The sequence below is a fragment of the Canis lupus genome, chromosome 9 (genome assembly GCF_011100685.1).
Source record: "Canis lupus familiaris isolate Mischka breed German Shepherd chromosome 9, alternate assembly UU_Cfam_GSD_1.0, whole genome shotgun sequence".
In the NCBI taxonomy this organism is placed as follows: domain Eukaryota; kingdom Metazoa; phylum Chordata; class Mammalia; order Carnivora; family Canidae; genus Canis; species Canis lupus.
Genome location: NC_049230.1, coordinates 43583740 through 43600792, shown reverse-complemented (window position 1 = coordinate 43600792; position 17053 = coordinate 43583740). Strand labels below are relative to the sequence as shown.

The window sequence follows — 17053 nt, the reverse complement described above, 5'->3', positions numbered from 1 at the left end:
ATCAGTTGCAAATAACATCCTGCGCTCATTGTATCATGTTCCCTCCTTAATGCCCATCACCCAGTTACCCCAATCTCTTCCCTTTCCCTCCAGCAATTGTTTTCTGTATTTAAGTGTCTCTCATGGTTTATCTCCCTCTGATTTCATTTTCTTTTATTTTTCCTTCCCTTCCCCTGTTATCCTCTGTTTTGTTTCTTGAGAATCACCTGGTGTCTTTCTCAAAATCTATTTTTTTAAAGATTTTATTTATTTATTCATGAGAGACACAGGGAGAGAGAGAGAGGCAGAGATACAGGCAGAGGGAGAAGCAGGCTCCCCGCAGGGAGCCCGACGTGGGACTCGATCCTGGGTCTCCAGGATTAGGCCCTAGGCTGAAGGTGGTGTTAAACCGCTGAGCCACCTGGGCTGCCCCAAAATCTTTTTTTTTTTTTAAGATTTTATTTATTTATTCATGAGAGACACAGAGAGAGAGAGAGAGGCAAAGACATAGGCAGAAAGAGAAGCAGGCTCCCCGCAGGGAGCCTGATGCAGGACTCAATCTCAGGACCCCAGATCACAACCTGAGACAACAGCAGATACTCAACCACTGAGACACCCAGGTGCCCCTTTCTCAAAATCTTCTGCCAGGAAATTTCCCCACCAAAAGTCTACTATGTCCTTTCCTCTATACTGAGAATCATGATTTTGAATGCACACACACACACACACACACATGCACTATACACCTAAAGAATTATTTAAGGATTTATTCATCTTAGAGAATGTGCATGTGAATGGGGAAGGGGCAGAGGGAGAGAATCTCATGCAGACTCTCTGCTGAGCATGGAGCTTGAGACCACAATCCTAGCTGAAAGCAAGAGTCAGACACCAACCAACTGAGCCACCCAGGCACCCCAGGAATGATTTGTTTTTACTTTTTTAAGATATTATTTATTTATTCATGAGAGACACAGAAAGAGAGAGAGAGAGAGAGAGGCAAAGACACAGGCAGAGGGAGAAGCAGGCCCAATGCAGGGAGCCCAAATTGGGACTCGATCCCAGGTCCCCAGGATCACACCCTGGGCCAAAGGTGGCACTAAACCACTGAGCCACTGGGGCCGCCCAAGAATGGTTTTTAATTTTTTTTATTTTTTATTTTTTTAGGAATGGTTTATTTTTTATTCTTTATTTTTTAAATTTTTAAAGATTTTTTTATTTACTTATTCATGAGAGACACACACACAGAGAGAGGCAGAGACACAGGCCCAGGGAGAAGCAGGCTTCATGCAGGAAGGAATGGTTTATTTTATTATTTATTTTTATTTTTATTTTTTTTATTTATGATAGTCACAGAGAGAGAGAGAGAGAGAGAGAGAGGCAGAGACAGGCAGAGGGAGAAGCAGGCTCCATGCACCGGGAGCCCGACGCGGGACTCGATCCCGGGTCTCCAGGATCGCGCCCCGGGTCAAAGGCAGGCGCCAAACCGCTGCGCCACCCAGGGATCCCGGAACGGTTTATTTTTAAAGAAAGAAATGTGTGGCTTTTTTTTCACAGCTCACATATTTTTATTTCGAATCAGTCAGTTACTAAATAGGTGCTTAAGAAAGCTACCTTAAATAAAATAACTTATGTTTTCAAAGGATTCTTCTTAGGGCTCCTCAACTGAGGATCTCAGTCCATTGAAGAGTTATTGATTATAATAATGTCTTCATTCAAACTGATACACATTTCATGGTGACAAACAACATAAGACAAATTTATCTTGGGGATCCCTGGGTGGCTCAGTGGTTTAGCACCTGCCTTCGGCCCAGGGCATAATCCTGGAGTCCCAGGATCGAGTCCCACATGGGCTCTCTGCATGGAGCCTGCTTCTCCCTCTGCCTATGTCTCTGCCTCTCTCTCAATCTCTCTCTCTCTCTCTCTCTCTGTGTCTCTTATGAATAAATAAAATAAATAAAATAAAATAAAATAAAATAAAATAAAATAAAATAAAATAAAATAAATAAAATGTTTATAAAATAAATACCTCCTTAAGCTGTTCTTTTCGAAGTTTATATTCTCTTTTCTGGGACTCCAAAAAACTGTTTAGTTCTTTCTTCTGTTGTGCCTGAATATGTTGCTGAAATTTTTTCTCCTCATTGGCCATCACTTTAGCCTATAGAAAAAGTTAAAAAAGGACCAAATTAGTTAGGTTGATAGATTTAAAGCAGCAGTTTAATACACATTACCAAGGATACTATTTTTCCCCATGAACAGAAAATGAATATAAGTATTACCAAAAAGAGAATATCCAACAAATTATTTATACTTATTACTCAGCATCCTTTAAAATTTTTATTTATTTTTAATTTTTATTTAAATTTTTGGCAGTTAACATGTGCAATACTCGTTTCTGAAGTACTTAGCATCCTTACTTGAATTTCAGAGAACCAATAAAATGGAACTTGTCTTTAAAATTTTTTTTTCAAGATTTTATTCACTTATTCATGAGAGACAGAAGAGAGAGAGAGAGAGAGGCAGAGACACAGGCAGAGGGAGAAGCAGGCTCCATGCAGGGAGCCTGACGCGGGACTCGATCCTGGGTCTCCAGGATCACGCCCTGGGCCAAAGGTGGTGCCAAACCACTGAGCCACCTGTCTTTACAATGTTGATCTTGTACAGGGTCAGAATGCTTTCACCTTTTTTTTCTTTTCCATCTAATAGGAGTATGTCCTCCCTCCAATAAAAAACCAAACACACATTTATCTACAAATATGATTCGAACATGACTTATCTTTGTTGATTTGTATACAAAATAATGTAATATTTTCATCTTTAAATTAAAATTTGACCTTTTATTTATATATTGATATGGAAATATTGAATGTTAGACATATGTATCATACTGAATTTCTTTTTTAAGATTTTATTTTTAAGTAATTTCTACACCCAACATGGGGCTTAAACTTACAACCCCAAGATCATGAGTCATAATTCCAACTCTTGCCAAGCCAGGCACTCCTTAGTTCTGATGATATATGCAACACGTATCATTGTAGAACATTTAGGAAGTATAGAAAAACACAAAGAAGGAAAATATTACACGATTTTAGCACCCAGAGATAACCAATATAAACATTTTGGTATATACCCTTCCTAATTTTTTCCATGCATATATATTTTTTATTTTATATATGTATATATATTTTTTGCATATATATATTTTAAACAGAATTCTAACCACATTCTACATCTCATTTCATGAATTGCTTTCCTAAATATGCTACCATCTACCTCTTCCTAAGTTATTAAAAAATACTATCCAATGAACAACAGGATAATTCTTTCACCAAATTATTTCAAAATCAATTGTTTATTTATACAATAAATTATTTTGTTAAATTCTCTACTATTATAAGGGAATGGTTCTTTTAGGGGGGGAAGGGTGAACAGGATAGCTATGAATTAATGCCTCAATGTGGAACTAGCCAGGCATATTTGAAGATATCCTGTAAACTTACTGAGAAGTTTACATTTTACTTGACAGAAATGATTATCAAAATAAAATGAAACTGATGGGACATCAAAAACCTTAATAAGAAAAGGTTTCAGATAATAAGAATACTAAAAAAATTCGCTTTTATCATTTAGTAGAATGACTCTTATCTGTAAATAAACAAATGGGCTAAACCTTAATATGAATAATTTGTAATCTCTAACATTCCCTCTATATTAATCTTCAATTATTCTCTGATATAAGAATGCCACTATAAATTTAAGGACAGTTTCCAAAAAATATACAGAGAAAGGAATCACAAGTGATATTTTGAGATCTGAACCAAGTTACTAATGGGTGATTTATCAAACTCTTCAGATAACCAGAGTACCTGAGGCCAGAACAGATGATTGACTTACCCACTGTGACACTATAAATCTACCAAGTGTGAAGAAATAATCCCATGTCTATTGGTTCCCAGACCCAGTACTGGGAATTATACATGTTAAATAAATGTTTCTCCAATTGATTTGCTTGGTTCTGGGAAAGAGATACTCTAACATCAATATGTTATCTTGGTTAATTCTGGGATGGTCACAAGCTAGAACAAATAATAGTGAAACAGCTACCTCTTTTTCCATAGCAGCCTGATGTTTCTTGATCAGTTTCTCCATTTCTGCAGCAAAATTGTTACGCTGAGTTTCAAGATCTTTGTCCAATCTGAGGCGATGTTCATCCATCTCAGCCTTTAGCTTATTTTCCAGAGTCATCAATTGCTTTTGATGTTGCCGCCTCATTCTCTTATAGCCAGACATCTGTTCTCTAAGCTCAGAGTCCTGCTCATGTTCTTGCATTTGCCTTGTAACCTAGACATACAAAAGATTGACAGAAAAGAACAAAATAAAGCAAAACATTTCTTTCAAAAGCATTTTAGACCACTCTGTTATTAACAAAGCAGGCAATAAATTTAAGAGATTCCAGTTAGTATTTTTCAATTAAATTTCCAGCAGGTAAAAATAAATAAATAAATTAATTAATTAATTAATTAATTAATTTCCAGCAGGTCTTTTGAAGAAATAAACAACTTGATTCTAAAATTTATGTGGGAATGTAAAGGGCCAAGAAGGTCCAAAACAATCTTGAGGAGAAAAAAAATGTTGGAAGACAAACACTTTAGCAATCAAAACAGTACAGTGTTGGTGTTAAGGACAGATTGACTAGATAAAAGGAATTGAATAAAATTGAGAAACAGATCCACATATACTCAGTCAACTGGATTTTCTACCAAAAATTCAGGTTAATTAAAAAAAGCAAAAAAATTTAAAAATTTTAAAAAGGAAAGTATTTTTTACCAAATCCTGTTGAAACAACTGGTTCCCTGTATAAAAAATAAACCTTAACTCCAGTATCACTCTATTAAAAAATTAATTTGAAAAGAATCATCTGACCGAAACATAAAACTCAGAATCATAAAGCAAAAGAAGACATGGACTACCATCAAAATCTTGGGGTAAGCAAATATTTCCTGGTGGACACAAAAGGCACTGGCTATAAAGAAAAAAATTTAATAGCCAAACTATGGAAAGAGCCTAAACGTCCATCGACTTATGAATGGTTAAACACGACATGATACACACACAGACACACAGACATACACACACACACACACACACACACACACAAACACACACACACACAGGGATACTACTCAGCCATCAAAAATAATGAAGCCTTGCCATTCCCAACAATGTGGATCGAGCTAAAGTGTATTATGCTAAGCAAAATAAGTCAAAAAGACAAGCACTGTATGGTTTCATTCCTATGTGCAATTTACGAAACAAAACAGATGAACATATGGGAAGGGAAATAAGAGAGAAGGGGAGGCAAACCATAAGAGACTCTTTACAGAGAACAAACTAAGGGTTGATGGAGAGATATGATTGGGGGACAGGCTAAGTGGGTGATGAGGATTAAGGAGGGCACTTGTTATGATGAGTACTGGGTGTTATATTTAAGTGACGAATCACTAAATTCTACTTTTTTTTAAAAAAAGATTCCATTTATTTATTTGAGAGAGACAGAGACAGAGGTAGCAAGAGAAAGCACGAGCAGAGAGGAAAGGGAGAAGCAGGCTTCCCACCAAGCAGGAAGCCTGACGGGGGGCTCAAACCCAGGATCCCAGGATCACGACCCAAGCCCAAGGCAGATGTCCAACCAACTGAGCCACCCACGCACTACACTAAATTCTATTCCTGAAATCAATATTTTGCTATATGTTAACCAACTAGAATTTAAATAAAAATTTGGAAGAAAAAATGTATAAACTAGATTCTTAAAAGGAGGTAAAATTCACATAATATGAATTCAGTCATGGGATGCCTGGGTGGCTCGGCGGTTGGGCATCTGCCTTCAGCCCAAGGCGTGATCCTGGAGACCCGGGATCAAGTCCCACATTGGGCTCCCTGCGTGGAGCCTGCTTCTTCCTCTGTCTCTGCTTCTCTCTCTCTCTCTGTGTCTCTCATGAATAAATAAATAAATAAAATCTTTAAATATATATATATATATATATATGAATTCAGTCATTTGATATTTTTTGAAATTTTATTTATTTAAATAATCTCTACCTCCAATGTGAGGCATAAACTTACAAACCCAAGATCATGAGTCACATGCTTTTCCAACTGAGCCAGCCAGGTGCCCCTAAAAATTAATCATTTTTAAAAAATATTTATTTATTTACCTTAGAGAAAGCATACACAAGTGTGTGAGCAAGTGTAGGGAAGGGCAAGGAGAGAGGAAGAGAATCCTCAAGTAGACTCTCTGCTGAGTGCAGAGCCCAATGTGGGGGTGGGATCCCAGGACTCTGGGAGCATGACCTGAGCTGAAAGAGTCTGACTCTTAACTGACTGAGCCACCCGGAAATCCCAAATTAATCATTTCAAAGTGAACAACTCAATAGTAGTTAGTATATTCACAATGGTATACAAGTACCATATTTATCTAGTTACAAAATGTTTTTATCATTTAAGAAGAAAATCCCCAGTCTCTCCTGGGAAGAGACCAATTTATTTTCTATCTCTATGGAGTCATATCTATTTTGGATACTTCATATAGTCATATAATATATAACTTTTATGCCTGGCTTCCTTCATTTAGCATGTTTTCAAGGTTCATCCATGTTGTAAGCATGTATCAGTGTTTCATTCCTTTTTTTATAGCTGAATAATATTATATTGTATGTATATACCATAATTTATCATTCATCTGCTGATGGATATGGCTATTGTGAATAGTGCTATTATGTATATGTGTGTACATGTACTTGTTTGAATACCAGTTTTTGATTCTTTGGGTATATATGTAAGAACAGAATTGCTGAGTCATATGATAATTCTTTTTTTTTTTTTTTTTAAAGATTTTATTTATTTATTCATGATAGTCACACAGAGAGAGAGAGAGAGGCAGAGACATAGGCAGAGGGAGAAGCAGGCTCCATGCAGGGAGCCCGATGTGGGATTCGATCCCGGGTCTCCAGGATCGCGCCCTAGGCCAAAGGCAGGCGCCAAACCGCTGCGCCACCCAGGGATCCCCATATGATAATTCTATGTTTAATTTTCTGAGGAACTGTCAACTATTTTCCACAGAAACTGAATCATATTACAATTGTATTACATATACACAATTACACTCTTATTACATACATATTACCAGAAACATACAGGAAGAGTTCTACTTTCTCTGTATGCTCTCTGATAACTATTTTTCTTTCTTTTTATCTTTGTTTATTTTGAAAAATTTTATTTAATTATTCATGAGAGACACAGAGACAAGAGGCAGAGACACAGGCAGAGGGAGAAGCAGGCTCCCTGAAGGGAGCCCGATGCAGGACTTGATCCCAGAACCCCGGGATCACAACCTGAGGTAAAGGCAGATGCTCAACCACTGACCCACCCAGGTGTCCCTATTTTTCTTTTTTTAAAAAGGCATCCTAGTGGGTATGAGGTAGTCCCTCATTGTGGTTTTGATTTGCATTTCCCTAATAACTAATTGGCCATTTGTATACCTTTTTTGGAGAAATGTCTATTTCAAGACCTTTATTCATTTTTTTAAGGGAGGAGGTGTGGAGAGAGAATCTTAAGCAGGTTCCACACCCAGTGTGAGCCTGACTTGGGGCTTGATCTCATGTTACAACCCTGAGATCATGACCTGAGCTGAAATCAAGAGTCAGACAATTAATTGAGCCAGTCAGGCACCCCGTTTTATGCACTTAAAAAAAAACTTTGTTTTGGGGGAGGTGGATAGATAGAGAGAGAGCATGTAGTGAGGAGGGGCAGAGGGAGAGGAAGAATTCTAAGCAGAATCAGCACTGAGCACAAGACAGGGCTCAATCTCACTGCTTTGAAATCATGACTTGAGCTGAAACTAAGAATTGGTTGCTTAACCAACTGTACCACCCAGTTGGTTGGTGCCCCTCCTTTATTAATTTTTTAATTGGATTATTATAATTGATTTTAAAACTAAAAAATTTTAATTTCTCATCATCTAGGAAAAGAACAGGTAAATTACAGATGAAGAAAAAAATATTGGCAAGACATACACGAGATATAATACCATAAACAGGTTTTTTTTTTTTTTAGATTTTATTTATTTATTCATAGAGATATAGAGAGAGTGAGGCAGAGACTCAGGCAGAGGGAGAAGCAGGCTCCATGCAGAGAGCCTGACGTAGGACTCGATCCAGGGTCTCCAGGATCACACCCTGGGCTGCAAGCAGCACTAAATCGCTGCGCCACCGGGGCTGCCCCCCATAAACAGGTTTTATAAAGAACATATACAAATCAATACAAATCAATATTAAAAAGATGAACATCTGGGATCCCTGGGTGGCGCAGCGGTTTGGTGCCTGCCTTTGGCCCAGGGCGTGATCCTGGAGACCCGGGATCGAGTCCCACGTCGGGCTCCCGGTGCATGGAGCCTGCTTCTCCCTCTGCCTGTGTCTCTGCCTCTCTCTCTCACTGTGTGCCTATCATAAATAAATAAATTAAAAAAAAAAAAAAAAAAAGATGAACATCTGAGGTGCCAGGGTGGCTCAGCTGGATAAGCATCTGCCTTCAGCTCAGGTCATGATCCCACTGTGGGAAACAGTATGGAGGTTCTTAAGAGCTTTATTTTTTTTTTTTTTTTTTTTATTTATTTTATGATAGTCACAGAGAGAGAGAGAGGCAGAGACACAGGCAGAGGGAGAAGCAGGCTCCATGCACCGGGAGCCTGACGTGGGATTCGATCCCGGGTCTCCAGGATCGCGCCCTGGGCCAAAGGCAGGCGCTAAACCACTGCGCCACCCAGGGATCCCCAGTATGGAGGTTCTTAAAAAATTAAAAAATACAAACACCCTATGTTCCATTAATTCCACTACTATTATTTACCCAAGGGGGGGAAAAACCCTCTGGGTTCTCTCTGGGGAGAAAACTCTGAAAAATAGAAAAGTTCTGTTGGGTAAGCATCCAACTCTTCATTTCGGCTCAGGTCATGATCTCAAGATTTGAGATCAAACCCTGCACTGGGCTCTGCACTGGCCAGAAAAGCCTTAAGTTCCTTTCCCTCTTCCCTGTGACCCTCCCTCCCCTCACTCTGTCTCTTAAAAAAAAGAAAAAGAGGGAACCCTGGGTGGCGCAGCGGTTTAGCGCCTGCCTTTGGCCCAGGGCGCGATCCTGGAGACCTGGGATGGAATCCCACGTCGGGCTCCCGGTGCATGGAGCCTGCTTCTCCCTCTGCCTGTGTCTCTGCCTCTCTCTCTCTCTCTCTCTCTCTGTGTGTGACTATCATAAATAAATTTAAAAAATTTTTAAAAAATTAAAAAAAAGAAAAAGAAAAGAAAAGAAAAAGAAAGAAAAAAGAAATAGAAAACATCAATTTAAAAAGATATTAAAAACACCCCTATGTTCATTGCAGTAGTATTTACAATAGTCATGATATGGAAACAACCAAGTGTCCACCAATAAATGAATGGATAAAGCACATGTGGTATATTACATACAAAATGGAATATTAGCCATAGAAAAGAAGATCTTGGCATTTGCAACAACACGGATAAACTTAGAGGGTATTATACTAAGTGAAATAAATCAAAGAAAGAAAAGTACCATATGATTTCACTTACATGTAGAATCCAGAAAACAAATGAACAAATAAACAAAAACCAACAGACTCTTGAGGCACTTGGGTGGCAGGCATGTTCAGGTAAGCATCTGACTCTTGGTTTCAGCTCAGATCATGATTTTGGGGTCCTGGAATCGAGCCCCACATCAGGCCATACTCAGCATGGAGTCCGCCTTAGAGTCTCCCTCTTTCCCTTTTTTATTTTTCTCTCTCTCTCCCCAATAAATAAATAAATAAAGTCTTTTTTTTTTTAAATAAATAAAATCTTTAAAAAAAAATCAACAGACTTAAAATACACAAAACAAACCAGTGGATGGCGGGATGGGTGAAATAAGTGATAGGGATTAAGAGGTATAAACTTCCAGTTATAAAATAAACAAGTTATGGAGATGAAAAGTATACACAGGGAAAATAGTCAATAATGTGAATAGCATTGTATGGTGACAGATGGTGACTATCCTTATTGTGGTGAGCACTGAGTAATGCATGTAACTGTCAAATTACTATGTTGTACACTGACATTAATATAACATTGTATGGTAACTATACTCCAGGAAAAAAAAAAAGTGTGTCCCTAATTAATTTGAAGGAGCCAGAAACTGGGACAGAATTTGTTTGAGAAACATTTAATATATACCAAGTCACAAAATCACACGAATTAGCCTCTCTTTAGGTAATACCTCTCTCGGTATTTATTAAAATAGTCATTAATATTTATTAAAATATTAACTATTTATAAATAGTTAATATTTATTAAAATAGTCATGAGAAAAAAAAAAGTCAAGCAATCTTTGCTACTTGCTCTGTTCAAAAAGTTATTTACATGTTACAGAATAGCAAGAATGACTTGATTCCTCAGGATGGAGGATGACATTCTTGATTCCATGTCATACAGATTCATGGGCCACTGCATGGGATTTATAAAATCTGCTTATGTAGTTGATAAACTCAGATAATTTTTCTCTCGGATATATCTTTTATATTCCTGTTAGATTTTCTAACAGCCTGCTTTTCCTAGGATATCTTAATTTCTTTTTATCCCTAGTATTCTTTATCATGTTTTGGTCCTACTTATCTGATTGATTAGGATAATAAGTAGCCTACTAAAACAATATCCTTGTGAAGGACACATGATCCATTTTTAAATAGTAATCTCTCATACCCAATGTGGGGTTCTAACTTACATCCCTAAGATCAAGGGTCACATGTTCTACTGACTGAGCAAATAGGGCATCATTTATAATCCACCTTTTTTTAAAAAAGATTTTATTTATTTAATCACGAGAGACAGAAAGAGAGAGAGAGGCAGAGACACAGGCAGAGGGAGAAGCAGGCTCCATGCAGGGAGCCCGACGTGGAACTCGATCCTGGGTCTCCAGGATCAGGCCCTGGGCTAAAGGTGGTGCTAAACCGGGCTGCCCCCATAATCCACTTTTATTGTTATTTGGGAAATCAGAAGAACTATACTTTGAATACACTAAATTGAATTACTCGCCATTTCCCGAACATTTCCCCTCATTTTGGTTAGCTTTAGTATTTCTTTACTGTTAATTCTTAGAAATAACATTTTTTCTTCCTCTCTATGCTTAAAATCAACAAACTATTAAAGTTCAATTTGTTTTATTTTTTATTATTTTTTAAAGGATTGATTCTATCTATATATCTATGTATCTACGTATCTATCTATCTCTATATTTATTTGAGAGAGAAATCGAGCGAGCATGTGTGAGCAGAGAGGAAGGGAGAGGGAAGGGAAAGAATCTCAGGCAGACTCTGTGCTAAGCGCAGAGCTCCACTTGGGGCTTGATCTCAGGACCATGAGATCATGACCTGAGTCAAAACCAAGAGTGGGATGCTTAAGTGACTGAGCCACCTAAGCATCCGTAAACAATTTGTTTTATAAATATTTCCTTTATACCTCAAATCAAAAGTAATCTGAATTACTATTTAGTACCTTCTAGCCCTCATAAGCATTTAATATATTCTAACACATTAGTTATTTGTGTATGTCTTGAAGACATTACTAGTTTAACATCTCAGAGTATTCTGTATATCTTTCTCATAAGAGGCACTTAAATGTTAAATGAGTATTTTGAAAAATAAACCTCAAATACAAAAAAATAAGATACAGTTATTCTTTAGTACAGGTGCCACAGTTCAAAATAAAAAATGTATTTCTAATCAGGGGAAGAACATACCAGTGATGCCGTCCGTATAGTAGCAAAGTGTTCTCGATTACGATAGTGTGATTTATGACGAGACACTTGTGGTGGAGACTGTGGATCCGATGCTCTTGTTCTAGGATCTCCCTCTTCTCTGTAATTTTCTTCCTCCTAGACAAAGAAAGAAACAATACTATTTCAGGTGAACAAATACAGTTCACTTGAGCTTTCAAGAAAATTTAAAGATAACTTGTTCAATTTATCTTAAAGACATAATTTTAAAAAGCAAAAAACAAAAATTATGAATGCTGACATTTTCTTTTCAACATAATTAGAATCAGGAAACATTATTCTCTCAGTGTATACCACAGTACAACAGATTTAGGATCAGGAAATGTATGAGGTTAGATTTATATCCTACTTATTATACAGAAAATAAAAAGGATTAATTATTTTAAAAAGCAGGAAAAAATGAATTATTCTAAGGCTCTTGATTTTTATTTTTATTTTTTTTGGCTCTTGGGTTTTCAAAGCAATAATATATCTTTTCTTTTTTTTAAAGATTTTATTTATTTATTCATGAAAGACACAGAGAGAGAGGCAGAGACACAGGCAGAGGGAGAAGTAGGCTCCATGCAGAGAGCCCGACATGGGACTCCATCCTAGGTCTCCAGGATCACACCCTGGGCCGAAGACGGCACTAAACTGCTGAGCCACACAGGGATTCCCAGCAATAATATATCTTAAAAATACATTTATAATACTTCTGCCATTGTCCGAAGTAAGTAACCAAAAAATAACTGTAGAAATTTTAAGAACGATGTCTTTCCTTATATATGCCTTAGTTTATTAACTGAAGAGGAAGTCAATTAAGCAGCAACCAACTAATTGTGGGAATAATCTTTGTTACTAAGTCATTCTTTTTTTTTTTAAGATTTTATTTATTCATGAGAAACACACAGAGAGAGACAGAGACATTGGCAAAGGGAGAGGGAGGCTCCCCACAGGAAGCCTGATGTGGGACTCTATCCTGGGACCCTGGAATCATGACCTGAGCCAATGGCAGACATTCAACCACGGAGCCACCCATGAGTCCCATAACTAAATCATTCTTAATCACTTTTTATGTGTGTTTGTGTAGTAAAATATATATATAATTTGCCAGTTCAACCATTTTTAAATGTACAATTCAGTGGCATTAATTATATTCCCAATCTTGTGCAACCACCGCCATTTCCAAAACTTTTCCATCACCCAAATGGAAATTGTATCTGTTAACCAAAACTCTTCATTTTATACTCTACTCAGTCCCTGGTAACCACTAATCTACTTTGCGTGGTTTATGAACTGCCTATTCTAGAAATTTCATAAAAGTGGAATTATGCAATATTTGTCTTCTTGCATCCAGCTTATTATCACTCAAGTTATAGTATGTATCAAAATTTCATTCTTTTTCATAACTGGGTAATATTCCACTGTACATATATACTATGGTTTATCTATCTATTCATCTCTTGATGAACACTTGGGTTAGTTCTACCTTTTAGTTCCTGTGCCTAAAAATTTTTTAGGTAATACTGTAAGCTGTGAAGTTAAAAAGGAAGTATTCCTATTGCTAAAAACAAGTTACCTCTCAAAATGTTTTCAAGAAAATTAAAAATTCTGTATTCAGAATGTGAAGAATAATGTATTTATCTCCTAAACCAATAATTTACAATTATTAGCAATTAGTTTTATTTTATTTTTTAAAAGATTTTATTTATTTATTCATGAAAGACACACAGAGAGAGAGAGAGACAGAGAAAGAGACAGAGACACAAGCAGAGGGAGAAGCAGGCTCCATGCCGGGAGCCTGATGCGGGACTCGATCCTGGGATTCCAGGATCACGACCTGAGCCGAAGGCAGGCGCCAAACTGCTAAGCCACCCAGGGATCCTCAATTAGTTTTGTTTTATTTAATTTAATTTAATTTAATTTAATTTAATTTTATTTTATTTTATTTTATTTATTTTATTATTTTTAAAAATATTATTTATTTATTTATTCAGGAGAGACAGAGAGAGAGGCAGAGACACAGACAGAGGGAGAAGCAGGCTCCACACAGGGAGCCCAATGTGGGACTTGATCCCAGGACCCCGGGGTCATGCCCTGAGCTGAAGGCAGGCGCCAAACCACTGAGCCACCAGGGCTGCCCTAGTTTTATTTTAAAGATGTAAACATTATGGACAGTGCAAGTCACTTTTGATCATTACCCACTGTAACCCTTTCTTTTAAAAGACAACCACTATCATGACTTTAATGTGTATACCTACTACTTTTAAATACTTTATTTTCATGAAATTAACTCAAATTATATATTACGTAGTGTTTCTTTATTTCTTTCTTCTGATATTTTAAAAATATTCTTTTAGTATTTTCAAAACATTAGTTTCCCAAATGCAGACATTACACTAGGAAAACAGCCTCCTACTACTTTAAAATAAATTACCTAAAAATGTTCCAAACTTCTGAAACATCCAAGACAATCTCCTAATTAAACTAATCAGCTGAAGAAAATTATTTATCAAAGTTGAACGTTTTTTCACTGAAATCCAAATACTCACAGGTTTTAAATGGATAACAGAACTATTAGACATCACTGTGTGGTCTCCCTCCATCATATCTAGCTCACTCTTGTCATCTGAGGCATCTGGAAGACTGTTAACACTACTACTTTGGCTACTGGCACTGATGGACATACTGGGAATAGACTGATTACTTCCAACACTATTCACTGTTCCTGTTCGGCCAACACCATGATCTTGTTCCTAAAGGAAAAGAGCATTAGGTTAAAATATCTGTCTCTTTTGAAATTGCTAATTATAATCACTTATCACACTGCTTAGTACACAGTCTTTAGAAAGAAACTCAAAAGTCTATCGTGAGAAACTTCCTGTACTTGTCAAGGCCAGGAAGTTTACCAACTGAAAAACAAATAAAAATGATCAACAAATAAATAACAAAAATTCCAACCACCTGTGTCAAAAATTCAGTTCATCACTTGGTTATTTCCGAAGCATAACATTTTCTCTAAATTGCTTGACATTTTTTTTTTGAAATCCATTTCTACCACACATCTTATGTGTGGTATATAGAGAGATTCTGCTCATTTCTCAATAATTCCCATAGTTAAAACAAGCCTCAATCTTTTTTAAATCCTATAAATAACCACCTTTAGTAGTTGTTGTTGTTGTTGTTGTTGTTGTTTTGTAAAGAGGGAGAGTATGCTGGTGTGTGCATGCAAGCAGGATGGGAGAGGCAGAAGAGGGAAAGAGGGAATCTCAAGGATGTTCCTTCCACACCAGAGTTCAAGGCTGAGGCTTAATCCCACAATCCTGAGATCATGACCTGAGCTAAAAACAAGAGTCCATGCTTAACTGACTGCACCCTCAAAATAATTTTCTAATGATTACTGTATGAACTAAAAAACAAAACCAAAAGCACCAATACTTTACATTTATATATATGTTTAAGTCCTATATTTTATAGTTCATTAATTATGTAGCACTATTAAAAAAAAAAAAAACTATTACTCCAGGTCTCAGAATGCAAAATGATCTCTCTTACTGAAAAACAATAAATTCTGACAGGAGCAAAGAAAACTGAAAATATTTAGAGTAAAAAAGCTCCAAAAATAATGTATATTTCCTTGAGAGGAAAAGTATATTTCCTAATTTCCTAATGTATATTTCCTTGTGAGTAACATTTCTACTGCAAATTTAAACTTCCATACTCCCTAAAAGGCAATATGGAAAGAACTTTGCCTTGAGAGTGAGAGATACATGAATTTGAACCCAAATGAACCTATGATGAGTTAACTACTCTGAGCTTTGTTTTACTCATCTGTAAAATGAGTATTTTAGAACTGTGCAAATGGAAGGAAATTATTCAGAACTGAAAAGAATCAAGTATCCCTGGTGACAGAGCATAATGCTTGGTAATTCTAAAGACTTCTGAATGAGTACTGTCCATTTCCATAGTCTATAATTTCAAATGCTTCCAAAAGCATGTCCCATGGAATCCGACAATAAGGCAAAAGAGGGTTCAGTATCCAAAAAATTTGACGAGGACTAAATTAAAGTTGAACAGGTTTCTTTAGTAAAAGATTGCAGAGCTTTACTATACCAATAAGCGCTACGAAGGGGTTGGGTTTAAAGAATGCAAAACTTTTTTTTTCTACCTGGGATCTTACAGGACCAGTGTTAAGAAAACACAATCTGGGAACCATTAATATAAAACATTTGTGGTAAGACAAGTTGTATAAGGAAAGAAGCCAATAAAGAAACAGAGCTCAAAATGTGAGTCATTTCTAAGTTATTACCTCTTCTTCTTCCTGTGCTTCTACTGCTGGTCCATTATGTGCCTCCTGGAAAAGGAGTTTCTTCATCTTTCGATACTGTAGATTGTCCAGCTCTCTCACTGCATCCTTTGTCCTTTGAATGAGATCTATTAACACTGTTTCAGGGCGCTCGCGAAGAACAAACATGTGCTGAATAGGAGTACAAGGCAAAAGTCAGATTGAAACTTATATTTTTTCAATTAGTACAAATGTATCCTTTTCTCACAGTGGAATTACTATCTGAAGTAATCACGATAACACATATAATCTATAGCTATCTAATTCTTACACTTTTGACTTCTTGTATTTACAAAACTGCCATCTACACATATACATTCTGGACATACATAACTACCCCTGTACAATTTATGGAAATATGTTATTTTTGTTGGCCAACTGAAAATGCAGAGTTCAAATAATCAAAGAGTCTGGGGTGCCTGGGTGGCTAGGTAGTTGAGCATCTGCCTTCAGCTTCAGGTTGTGATCCTGGGGTCCTGGGATCCAGTCCCGCATTGGACTCCCCACAGGGAGCCTGCTTCTCCCTCTGCCTATGTCTCTGCCTCTCTCTGCCTCTCTTTGTGTCTCTTATGAATAAATAAATAAAATCTTTAAAAAAAGAGAAATAATCAAAGAGTCTAATTAAACACTAAGAATTAAGTCCAATTAGAGCCCTAAAAAGGGCTAAATAAAGATTTATGTATTCTTAGAACTGATTTCATAGAAAAGACATGTTCAGTTCTGAGTTATATCAGGTTTCAATGTATTTATATGTAACATATAATGTATGTTTTATTAATATGTTATTTGTAACATATAATGAATGTATTTATATGTAACATAAACTTGGGTATTATAAGTTCCTTTAGGTGCTGCATAAACAATACTCCATAAAATACTAGC

General features: G+C 36.6%; 1 protein-coding gene across 3 annotated transcripts in view; it reads right to left on the bottom strand.

Moving 5' to 3' along the window:
• The window catches only part of TAOK1 (TAO kinase 1), a 158350-nt gene that overhangs the window by 30634 nt on the left and 110663 nt on the right, over positions 1-17053 (bottom strand). For all 3 annotated transcript variants that reach the window (XM_038548342.1, XM_038548341.1, XM_038548343.1), the window contains 5 exons: positions 16136-16303; positions 14379-14582; positions 11812-11946; positions 4084-4320; positions 2006-2134 (listed from right to left, as the gene is read on the bottom strand). In XM_038548342.1, the coding sequence (XP_038404270.1) occupies positions 2006-2134; positions 4084-4320; positions 11812-11946; positions 14379-14582; positions 16136-16303 (873 nt within the window). The remainder of the gene's footprint in view (positions 1-2005; positions 2135-4083; positions 4321-11811; positions 11947-14378; positions 14583-16135; positions 16304-17053) is intronic.